We start from the raw sequence: 12,480 nt of genomic DNA, 5'->3' as shown, positions 1-12,480 counted from the left end.
CTCTAAGAAGGAAGAACATGTTATTTACTGTTTATTATGTTTATTATCTCTCAGGAAGATATATTAAATGTTCTGATTTTCGAGTCAAATCAGTCTCTCTGAATAGGTGATACTATAAATGGAGGAAAGACTATTCTAAAATAATGCTTTATAACTAGCTTAAATCTAGAATGTAACGTTATCTGGGAATCTCAACCCAGCTCAATGCACCAAAACTGAAACCCAATATACACTGAAGTTTATTCCCCAAAGTAGCTATCACTGCTATTACTGTAACACTTCTTTCTCTAAGTGCTAAACACAGAGCAATGTAGCTTAGCGATATAGATCACTGAATACAGGGCACTCCAGAGGAAATTTTGTACTGCTTTGCCTGCTTACTTGAGGCCTTTTAATATCTTTTTATTATTTTTTCTTCATTATTTAAAATTATTAGAGGTTCAAACTTTCAATATTTCTTCTAACTGAAGTCATGCTTTTGTCACCGAACTGCAATGCCCCTAATATTTTACATCTCTTAAAACAGTATTTTCTACAAAAACAAATGAGGGATCCATGATTAATACAAAGCTTTTATTTATTGCTGTTGGGTATCTGGGTATCTGTCTGTATTACAATAAATCATAATAACACATTTTTCGTTTAGGAAGCAATTTTTATTATGTTGCTTTCTGGTTGTAGATAGACTGTAGGTAGTGTAGTAAATGAACCGAAGATCCTTTCTTTATTTTGCCTTTTTGTGGAGCCTCACGTTTTAGCATATTTGAATGTTTACAGAGAATACATTAATAAACCAAAGACAGGTAAAGTTGGCAATTAATGGCTAGAAAACTGATTTAAGTGCAAGATAAGAGAGTTATTTAGCAATTGATGCTATTGTGCCTGAGTGAAAGGGTTTCCAAACATATGGATGATGTTTTATCATCCTTAAAGAAGAACATAAACATGGTGAAGTATTGTTGAAGTTAAGTTTTCAGGAAATGTTTTTTTTTTTTTTCCACTGATAATTTTTACATACTCAGGCTAATTATCATGTACATCAAGGATTTTCCCCAGAATATGATTTCTGTCTTTCTGCCACCTATTGTTCCCTCTGTGTACTTCTTTTCTTTTTTGTTTGTTTGTTTGTTTGTTCTGTTTTTGTTTTTCAGTGAAAAAAGATTAGCACAATTACTTTCTCTGTATCAAAGCCTCGTGCTTGCCAACTCTCATTTGGTTTGAAACCAGGTCAGTATTCAGAGTGACCTAAGGATAAGCAGTAGCAAGGAGATGCGTTTCCATACAGAGCCTGAATCACTAATTTCTTCTTTAGGAAGGGAGTTAAATAATCCTTTATGGTTTGAAATAGCTATGAACCACTATTCTAAAGGGTAAAATTACACATGCCTGCCTCCTGCTAAAATTAGTATTAGTCACATAACTTTTAATTCCAGTGAAGAGCACTTTAAATAAACCCCATTAGTCTCAAACAATTCTCCTTCATGAAACACAAGACAAACAGGAGCTGAAAGCGTGATTAAGAGTATACTGAACAGCTGGGGTTTCTTGAATAATCTGTGTTAGGCTTAAAAAAATGAGATACTTCAATAGAAGCTGCTGATTAATGCCAAATAAAACGTGAACTTTTAAAACAATGACTTGAAAGTTAAAGTGTTTCCTAAGCACTACTGGTGAATATCCTCCCTTTGTTGTTTGCTTCAAGTTTTGGTCATATTGCTGGGCAAACTTCTCTGTGTTAACAGCGCAGTGCAAAAGTGCCAAATCCTATGTTCCAGGGTTTTGATGCTGGTTTTGATATCTCTGAAAATCTGACTTATGTCCAAAGGAAAAGCAAGACAGAAATGCAACTAAAGCTCAAAATCACTAATAATACAGTGATTGTTGATCCCACACTGACACATACATAGAAGAGCATTCTAGTTACTATTCTTCAAAATATCCTCCAAAACTCCTGTGGGTAGCCTTGGGGGGAAGTATCAAAGACTGAATGTGAGAGTGGTGATGGCTCATGAAGGGCAGTTGGTAGGATTTATTTCGTGTGGGTACCTGCACATAGTAACTCATCTGAGGCATGAGGGCTGTGCTACTTTCTCACTGGAGATGCTCCTTCAAGGAGCATACAGGCTGTATGAAGATGGCAAATGTAGTGTGATGTTGCTTTGTGTATTCTGTCTTCAGCTTTCAGGACTGTCAAGCTATCATATTAACCACTCTAACATAATTTACGTGTCCATATATTCCTGTGGCATATGCGTATGTCCCTGTGGCAATAGGAAATGTTTTGAGCCATGGGACAAAGTATTTGAGGCCTTCTTCTCCCCATGCCAACCCTTTCCTTTCAACAGTGCTCCCTGTCCTCCTTTTACCTTGGAATATGAACTATAAGCAGGCAGCAGTGGCAGCTCCTGCAAAATGTTGAAGAAAGGTGGGAGGGACAGGGAGAGAATTGTGGCGTGGAGACAATGTTCTGAATACTCAACAGCTTGAAGGAATCTGGATGTTTTGTTTCACTAGAGAGGAAGAAAATAATACCAAAACATGACAGAGCAAAAAGTCAAAGCCCAAGCAGAGCTAGCAAAAGAAATATTGACTTTCTCCATCCTGCAAAGAGGAGATAATTCTAACACCGATTTTCAGTTTCTTGTTAAGTCTTTGCAATTGGCCACATCATGCTATAGATAACTAGATCTCTCATTGATCTAGCTACAATAATTGTTTTTCTCTGTCTCAGAGCATTTATTGATTAGACTCAGCACATACTAATAAATGTAGCTTTGCTGTTATGTGGCACTTTGCTTCTTCATAACTGCATTTTATTTATTCCTCTGAATTGCACTGATGAACAAGATGAAAGTGTTGACTCAGCAATGATCAAAATAAAGGGTTACCAGGACTGGCAACATAGAATCCTTTCAGGTAAAGGGAAGGTTGCACAGCGACCATTATTAACCCATTCTTCCTCCCTGGAAGAGGAGAAAATAGGTATAACTCAAAAGAGAGTTTAGGGAATGAAGGAGGAAAGGAGCAATATATTCCAAATTTAACCTCTGAATGCATCCTTTGAATTTGCTTAAGTCTATGCCATGAGTCTCTGTTGCACTCTGTCTGCTCCAGTGTCTGGGAAAAGTACATAGAGAGTCGATCCCTCTTTTCCCATGTTTATTTTTTCTTGTCCTGAATACAGCTCAGCCAGAACAGAGGTTTGGGCTTAATATTGTTATTTTTGTTTCTTCAGTAGCATAATGAGCAACTTGATGAAATTAGTTGGTTCATATAAGAAAGTCCTATCTGTGCTTGAAGATTGAAAAGGGATATATCAAGCCTAGAAAATTTCCATACCAGTGTTTTGTTATTTTCATAACACTATATCAGTACTCACATTATGATTACAGCAAGAACTATGCCTAGCAGTTTATAAAAATAACATTTGAGAAAGCTGTTGCCTTGTGAGAAGCTTGTTGTGTATTCCATCTGGGTCTAGGCAAACACCCTGCACAAGTGTGGTTTTATGGGGAAAAAAGCTATGTAAAGAATAAATCCTTCTTTTCCCTGACCTGTGCCTTGCACGTATTCAGGATTGTCTCTACCAAGCTTAGTAACAAACGGGAGTGCTTACAGCTTTTTATATCCATCTGCCCTATGCTACTTACTACACTTAAGAAATAGGGGATGGATTTTGCATCTTCTTTTGCAGCAATAGCAGTGTTCTTTGTAAAAAAAAAAAAACAAGAATTAAAATAGCACAGAGACACCAAGAGAGCTGCTTTGGCAGAGTGAGGGAAGCCTGTCTCTAGTGGAATGGCTCAAACCACTGTTCTTAACACATGGAGGTGTCTGAAATGTCATATATATATTTCAGATATCTTACTGGAATTCTGCTTCTAGGCTTTCAGAGGGCGTTGCCTTCTTTGATGTGGTGAGTTGGCCCTGGCTGCTCATGCAGCTGCTCTCTCCCTTGCTCCTTCCCCCCCAGAGGAGAAAACAGGCAAAACAAGAGGGGAAAAAATCTGGATTAAAATAAATAAGCCAAATCACTTACCAAGTATTGTCACAGGCAAAACATACTCAACTTGGGAAATTTAAACTAATTTATTGCCAAATAACGTAAATAATTACTAAGTTGAGGCTGTGAGGGTGATCAGAGGGCTGGAGCACCTCTCCTATCTTCATAAAGGCTGAGAGAGTTGGAGTTGTTCAGCCTGGAGAAGAGAAGGCTCCAGAGAGAACTCATTGTGGCCTTGCAGCACTTAAAGGGGGCCTACAAGAAATCTGGAGAGGGTCTCTTTATCAGGGGGTGCAGTGATAGGCCAAGGAGTAATGGCTTTAAACTAAAAGATGGTAGTTTTAGATTAGGTATTCAGAACAAATTCTTTACTGTGAGGGCGGTGAGGTGCTAGAACGGGTTGCCAGAGAAAAGTGTTCTTTCAAGGCCTTTCAAGGCCAGGTTGGATGGGACTTTGAGCAACCTGGTCTAGTGTAAGGTGTCCCTGCCCATGATGTGGGGGGGGAACGATGGACGAATAAGGTGTTGGAACTGGATGATCTTTAAGGTCACTTCCAACACAAACCATTCTGTGATTCTATGATCCAATGTTATCACACACTGCAAGAGTAACTTTGCCGCAAAACGAAGTCAAGAACAAAAAATTTGATATATTTTTCTTAGATGTTATGTGTACACAAGTGATACTGAAAACAAATTTACTTTCAGTGTCATTTTGAATGTGAAGGAGCTAGGAGAAGTTAGAGAGAAATACACAACAACAGGTGTAGGCAGCAGTGATGTTGATATGGCTATACTGCTCACCACAGAGGAGCTCTGTGAGTCCAGTGTTGTTCCAGTCTTTCAGAATAGCCTGCCGAGATGGGCTACTCACCTTACTGCGTTTTGTGCCAGGCTCTGGATCTGGGCTGGCTTACATTTTACTGATCTGAAAGGCAAGCAGTGTGAACCCATAACTATAGGTGCTGTCTGTACTAGCCTGCCAAAAATGTTTTTACTATGGACATACTTAGGTATTCCTCTGTTTGTGGCAGAGGAAAAAATAGGATCGATATATCTGATATTCTCTTTTATGCTTTGAGTACAAAGACTGGTTTTCCTTTGTTAAAATATTTTGATCTAGAGGAAGTGATTTAGAAGATGAGCTGCTTAATTTGAGCACAGGAAGAGAGAATCTGTTCCAAGAATAGCTGGCAGCATGGGAGAGGGCATAAAGTTAGGAGTAGGCAAAGGGGACAAAAGACATGTTAAAGAAATATGTTTTCTTTGGAGGAGTGTTCCAAAATACAGAGCCTTGTGCAGAGATGAGGACAGCATGTTCCGTGAAGGCACAGTATATTAGCACTAAAAATATGACACTGGTCAACTAGCCAAAAAGGTAAACAACTTGCTTGAAGTCCTGGGGATATTTGTCAGGAATTCAGAAAAGAAAATCTTTGGAAGACAGAGGAACCATATGAACTCACTGTGAGGCAGCAAATGTTCCAGCGATATTTTTGCTTGAGTAGTGCTGTATATTGGTCTAGTTTCTATGAAATGAAAGGCGACACTACAAAACCTTGGAACAAGCACGTGGGAAATATGGTGTAATGTTCCATATATTTAGCATTTAGTCTGGTCTGAAAACTGACTGTAGTATCTTTTGATCCCATGCTTAATGTCTTCTACTTGGAAAAAAATCTACTCCTTTTTGAAGGAATTTGTGTCATCTCAGTGGCCTCAGCTTGGGAACTTAAGAACCTAGTTCTTATGTTGCTCCTTTTGTTGTCAGTGGTCAGGTCAGAAAATTTGTAACTGAAATTACACCTGAAATTCACCTGGAAAGGGCAATAGCCATCCGGTTCATCAGCGCAGATCTGGGACAAGAGACATAAAAAAAAAAAAAAGAGAGAGAGAAAAAAAAAAAAATGCTTTTCTCTTAACTTCTGAAGTTATCAGATAAGACCAAAATTGGTAAGACCCCAGTGTATGTAAAAGAAAACAAGGAAAAGACAAGGTAACAATTGTTGATGGAAAAAATGCCGAAGAACTAATTTCTACTAATAAGGATCTCTCCATGAGAATATCTGTCCTCACCCTCTTGACACTAAAGCAGGCTGACAGTAGTTGTTTGAATTAGTACGAACAATATGATGTCCTATGCGGTGATTGTCCCACCCTACTCTCCATTGGTGTGGCCTCACCTCAAGCACTGTGTGCGGTTTTGGGTGCCACAATGTAAGAAGGACGTAGAAGTATTAGGGTGTGTCCAAAGGAGGGCGACAAAGATAATAAAGGATCTGGAGGCCTATGAAATGTGGTTGAGATCACTGGGTTTGTGCAGCTTAGAGAGCTGGAGACTGAGGGGAGGCCTCATGGCGGCCTGCAGCTCCCTCACGAGGGGAGCGGAGGGGCGGGCGCTGAGCTCTGCTCTCTGGGGACAGCGACAGGACCCGAGGGAACGGCATGGAGCTGGGATAGGGGAGGGTCAGGCTGGGTGCTAGGGAAAGGTTCTGCACCCAGAGGGTGGTCAGGCACAAGGACAGGCTCCCCAGGGAAGTGGGCACTGCACCGAGCCTGCTGGAGTTAAGAAGCATTTGGACAATGCCCTCAGACATACGGTCTGATTTAGGGGTGGTCCTGTGTGGAGCCAGGAGTTGAACTCATGATCCTTCTGGGTCCCTTCCAGCTTGGGATATCCTGTGATTCTGTGATGCTGCCTGTTTAGCACTTAACTACCTTAAGAGTAAAATCAGCAACTTCATCAGTAAATGGAGATGACTCCTCATAGGTTGTTATATAATAGAAAACTCTTTGTTCTTTTATTAGATTTCTTTTTTAATCTTTTTTTTTTCAGATTTGCTCTAGTTAGATTTAAATTGAAGACTGTCTCATAAGCAAGCACTAATTTGTTTATAGTTGATGAATGGCTCACAAATCATCTGCTTCATAAATGTAGAGAGAACTTGGTTGATAAAACAGCAACAAAAAATAGAAAACATCCCTTTCAAAAGTGTTTTCATTTAACGTAAACCACTATGAGATTAACTACTTTTCCCAGAAAAAGACCTCTGTTTCGTTTTGACACTTGTAGAAAACTCTGTATGTATGCCATGAAATGGGCTCAGAGGTTGTGTTAGCCTGGCTGGAGTTGCTCAGCTATTTGTCTTTCAGTGTTTGGCTCTAATTTGCAAATACTGCTAAAAAACAAAGTTCTTTCACTGTCAAAATCGTAAATGCAATTCTTGTTTGTTAGTAAAGTCATTGGAAAAATGTTTTCTGCAAGGTTGTTGGAAGTTCTGCAAGGTTGTTGGAAGTTCATATGCTGCGGGAACATGAGATATTTCTAAGTTTCTTTGACAGATAGACCTATTATGCTGCAAAGACCTGCAGTACTTGAAGAGTCTACTTGGAGTACTATTACAGAGACCTGTATAGTAAGACGAGGCCAGGTAGGAGGAGGGAGATGTGGAAACTCCTTCTAGGTCATATGATGATAAACTGACACCATGAAGGGAAAGAACAGCTAATTTTATTTATGATGTCTAACTTAGCGGTATCATTACTAGTCTAAAGGTCTATATATTTTTTTTTTCCTTAAATTGAACTGGGGCAGTCTTAATGAAGTACAAAAACACGATCCCTTCTTCAGAGAATTCACTGGTTCTCTACATGTTTCTGACACAATCTGATGTTAAAAGGCACATTTGATGCGAGTTATCATGGGGTTGCAAATTGAACAGATTGGCTCTGTGAGTGAGATTCACAAAAATCATGTAGAGGCCAAATTTCCCTGTGTTAGTACGTGGGGATAGGTAGGTGCTTGTGGTCCATAACAGCTGCATGCTGAATGGGAAAACCAAAACCAGTCTCTTCTGAGGAAAGTTTGGGTGTGTATGACATGTAATCCTGTACCTGGAAGTAACTACGTATATCAGTGCTTGAGGAAGGTGCTGCTGAGAAAATGGGTTTAAGAAACTAGGATTAAGTGACTGACCTTTCTTTTTTTTTTTTTTTTTTTTTTTTTTCTTCCCACTAAGACTGTGCAAGACAGACATGTGGTTTGACCCTGATCTGCAGGTGTGTGGTGGTTTCACCCTGCTGGGCTGCTCAACTTCACCACATCTGCTCTCTCACTTCCCCTCCTCAAAGGGAGAGAGGGGGGAAGTATGATGAGAAAGAAAAAGGCTCATGGGTTGAGATAAGGGTAATCTCATTAAAGGGAAAAAAAAATAAGCAAGGGTCATGTGGAAGCAAAGAAACATAGAAAACAGTTGTTCTCTACTTCCCATTAATGAGCAGTGTTTGGCTGTATCTTGGGAAGCAGGGCCTCAATACGTGTAGCTGTTGTTCAGGAGGACAGACGTTTTCATAATGATAGCCCCCTCTTCTCCTTCCCTTTCCCACCTTTTTTCTGAGTGTGACACCATATGGCATGGAATATCCCTTTCCTCGGTTTAGGTCAGCTGCCCTGGCAATGTCCCCTTCCCACTTCTTGCCCAGCGCCAGCCTACTGGCTTTGGAGGTCTGGGGTGGGATCTTGATGCTGTGCCAGCATTGCTCAGCAACAAACAAAACACTGGTGTGATTTCAGGGATGTTCTAGCTACATGTGCAGAGCATAGCACTGAATGGGCTGCTGTGGGGAAGGTTTACTCCATCCTAGCCAGACCCAGTACCAGGTGATTGCCATCTTTTGTTTAACAGCTCAGTGGTTAGAGAACACCAGAGACCTGGGCTCAGCTCAGCTGTAAGAAAGCAGGAATGCCATTTCTGTGGAGTGCCCTGTTTTAGTACATTTTAGGCCATGCTGAGCCAAACTGTTCTTTTCCCTTTTTTTAAAGCTGGATCACTATTTAGTCAATACAGTCATGAGTTCATGAGAACACCAAGCGAGAGGGAAAACAGTTCTATACCATAGTGATTAAAGCGTCAGGCTGGAAAAAGAACAAATGTATCAAAAAGGCATAAGATGGCTGTACCTATGAAATATACTGCCCTGAGGAAAAAAAAAAAAAAGCTTCTTTAGCAGAATTGATCTTATTTTGAACTTATGTTATTTTTTCTCTTCTAGTGAAAGTACCAGCCTAATTTTTTAGACTCAGTAATTCAAAGGTCTGAGGTATGAACCGATTTCTCACCCTTTAGTGTCTTTATATGTAGTATATATATGTATATTTCTTTTAATAATGAGTTGGTACAGTGCAGTGGCTTAGACTAATCTTGTCTAATTTGATACAGCTATATATGGAATGTAAAAGATGCGTTTCCTTATTCTTGAGTAAACGTGCAGCACAGCATGATGTTCTTTGTAGGGAAATAGCAAGGTCAATTCCATCCACAGGAGAAACATACAAACCAACCCTTTTTTATATGTGATTATTACAATGTACATATTCCATGAATAACAACATTTGTGCTTTAGCATTCTTGGTTCTATAACATTTATACTCTGAATGTCTCCAGAACACACGTCTATATGTAAGAAGCTCCCCTTTTCACTTATACCCTGAATATCATGTGTTATTGTCCAGCAAGTAATTCTGCTTCTGAGTCTTGCTTTTGTGCTCTTTTCACTAGCTCTAAAAATGCTATTCCTTATTCACCATTGCTTTCTGAATTCATTTGTACCAGTGGAAGAATAAGAAGAGAAAAGAAGAGAAAAGATCCTCAGCTGCTCCGCTTTTGTGCTAGTGGCTGAGGTGCACAATAGCCATGAGTCAGGCCTTTCTGCAGATTCTCTCATTAACAGTGTTACCATCTTTACTTAAAAAACAAAACAAAACAAAAAAACCTACCCCCTTTCCCATTATTTTCAAAAATAATAATAAAAAGTAAAAAAACACCTTCAAAGAGTCACCTTTGGCTGAATTCATCACTCATGAACAAGCAGATGTCCTGAACCTTTAGTACTGATTTGTGCATCATTCCTTCCACTCTTTTCTATCTTGAGACAAGACAATCCTGATACATGTTCAAATGCATTTTATTGTTGCTATATGGGGATTGAAGGAAGGAAATTTTCCTTTATTAGTAGTGCTCGGCAGTTCCGAAGAACTTTTTATTGAAGGATTTCCAGTACTGTGCAGCACTGCATGTACCTACCTACATTGTAGCTAGGTGTTGGCCATTTCATTTTTACATATTGGGAAACTGAAGCACTTAGCAGTGAACAAGTCACTGTGGCAAAACTAATAAATACACAGTCTGGTTAAATCCTTGTCCTCCATGGCAAAAAGCAAGTTTGCCAACCTAAGATACCATATAACATCTTTATGATCAGTTGCTTTCCCTTCTCTACATATACAGTAAGCCTGAAATCCTACCAGTGTTAATGTGCATCCATAACTCTAAAGAAAGCTAGATCATTCTTTGCATTTTAGAAAACTGCTCAAGATGCCTCCCCAGGAAAAGAGGAAATAAGAGATCAAGTCAGTTTTTATGTTCTTGGGTTGTTTAACTCCTTGGTATTTCAATACAATTTTTCCATGCCTTGTATTTAATTAATCTTATATATAGCATTGCATTACTAATCCTATTTAACTATTTCCATGCAGCCAGACACAGAAAACAATGCACACATACAGAAAATAAAAAATTAAGAGTAGAGATAATCTCAAACAGTTCCAAAACTAAAACTTTCTGAAATACTGTACATTCATGCTGCTACCTGAGTTTTAAGCACAGAGCATCCCAGGTCAGGTGAATGCCTAATAATCTGACAGATCTGTAATCTGACATTGCACCTCTAAAATAAATGCTTTAGTGGAAACAATACTGCTCACAAAATGATTGGATATTAACCAGTTCAGGCAATATCCCTTTTGTATATTAAAAAGATAACTTCTGAAGCCTCTTATTTCCTGTCTAGGCAACGTCCTAATCTGGAATGAAATCTCATTTCTGAGTTAAGGAAGATGCTTGATTTGGAAAACTAATTTGTTCAGAATTTACACTGCCACTGCAATTAATGCACAGTAACATTTCTAGTAGTTTCCAGGCTTCTTGTGAAACTCTATTGAATTGCAAGTTCATTTGAGTACAACATAGAAATCTGAAATAAATCTGTCAGAGTCAGTTGTGCGTATCCAGGCTTGCATCAGTATTACTGGAAACAAAATCCAAGTTTATACTAAATAAAGTGAGAGTTTGTATGATCTAGGAGTGTAAAATGTTGCAATTACACTGCTTGTATTTGTATTTATTTATAGCAGCCAGTAATGCGCGTACTATTTGTTCAAGAGCTTTCCAGCATGTATTTACATATGTAATTTTATCTCAGGTTATGTGGTATTTGACATAAACCCTGTAGTTCTGGAGTGAACTGATAGCATAGCTATCTATTTCTGAAAAGATTTAACCTTCATATTTGTGAATGAAAGCTGTAAATCCTGAGTCAAAGGAAAGTCTAGAAAGCATGAATTGTTAGTAAATAAAATAATAAAATCTCTCTCTCTCTCTCTTTTTTCTTTTTTTTTTTTTTTTTTTTTTTAGGAAAGGTTTATTTTCGTTTTAGTCTCAGTCTTCCTTGTTGAATGCTTGGGGCTGGTGAGGCAATGTGGCCTTACATATATGTATGGCAGTGTGAACATACACTTTTTCTTATATATTGAACGCGAAATGGAGTGAATGGAGTGTACTGAGCCTTTCTGAAGCTCAGGACTGGTTTTCCAGGGTGTATTTCTTGTAGGTTAGTAACTGTCTAGTGAATGGAAAATGGGAATCACCATTTTTCTGTGGCCAGACATAGAGGTTCACTATTTCCCATGGAGGGTTCTCAGTGAGAGAGAAGGTTGTGTTCTACCTAATAAACTCACAAATGGATGGAACAGAAATACAAGATTACACCAGCATGATTTGTCTGCCATTCATAAGATATACAGTCCCAGTAATATACTCAATTTTTATTTTCTTTTGTTATTTCCATTTTCTAGAAAAAACAAGTGAGCCAAACAAAGATCCGTGTGATCTCTACCATCCTCTTCATCCTGGCTGGCTGCATTGTCTTTGTGACCATTCCTGCAGTTATCTTCAAACACATCGAGGGATGGACAGCCTTGGAGTCCATTTACTTTGTGGTTGTCACTCTGACTACAGTTGGCTTTGGTGACTTTGTAGCAGGTGAGCGAGCAGCTTTGAGCCTAGGTGCTGTGCATGAGGTCCTTGGCTCTTACAATTCATTTTCTGCTGAGGAGAGGGGGCTTTTCACAGTATATTATAACCAGTGAAACGAAGCCAGGTGTTTCTGTTGGGGTTCCTGTGCAATAACATACAGGACTCCAAGCTGATTTAAGACCCAGGTGCCTTTCCATCTGCAGAGTGCAAGCTTTCAGCAGGGTAGATAACAGGAGTCTGGGAAGTCCTGATTATTCCTTATCATGCAATGAATTATGCACAAGTCAAATGACTTTCCTATTGAATTCAGGATTTGTATTAGTCCATTAGGTCTCAATATGAGGCTGATTGCTGAAGCAAGTAGCCAAAATGATGAATGGACAA

General features: G+C 39.0%; 1 protein-coding gene across 4 annotated transcripts in view; it reads left to right on the top strand.

The window, feature by feature from the left end:
* KCNK10 (potassium two pore domain channel subfamily K member 10) overlaps window positions 1-12,480 on the top strand; it is a 69,635-nt gene that overhangs the window by 46,880 nt on the left and 10,275 nt on the right. For all 4 annotated transcript variants that reach the window (XM_013182599.3, XM_048070369.2, XM_066998233.1 and 1 more), the window contains one exon: window positions 11,916-12,102. In XM_013182599.3, coding sequence (XP_013038053.1) covers window positions 11,916-12,102 — 187 coding nt within the window. The remainder of the gene's footprint in view (window positions 1-11,915; window positions 12,103-12,480) is intronic.

This window comes from Anser cygnoides, chromosome 5, assembly GCF_040182565.1.
Source record: "Anser cygnoides isolate HZ-2024a breed goose chromosome 5, Taihu_goose_T2T_genome, whole genome shotgun sequence".
NCBI lineage: Eukaryota > Metazoa > Chordata > Aves > Anseriformes > Anatidae > Anser > Anser cygnoides.
Note: the sequence above shows the minus strand (reverse complement) of the source record. Positions and strands in the feature narration are given on the sequence as shown.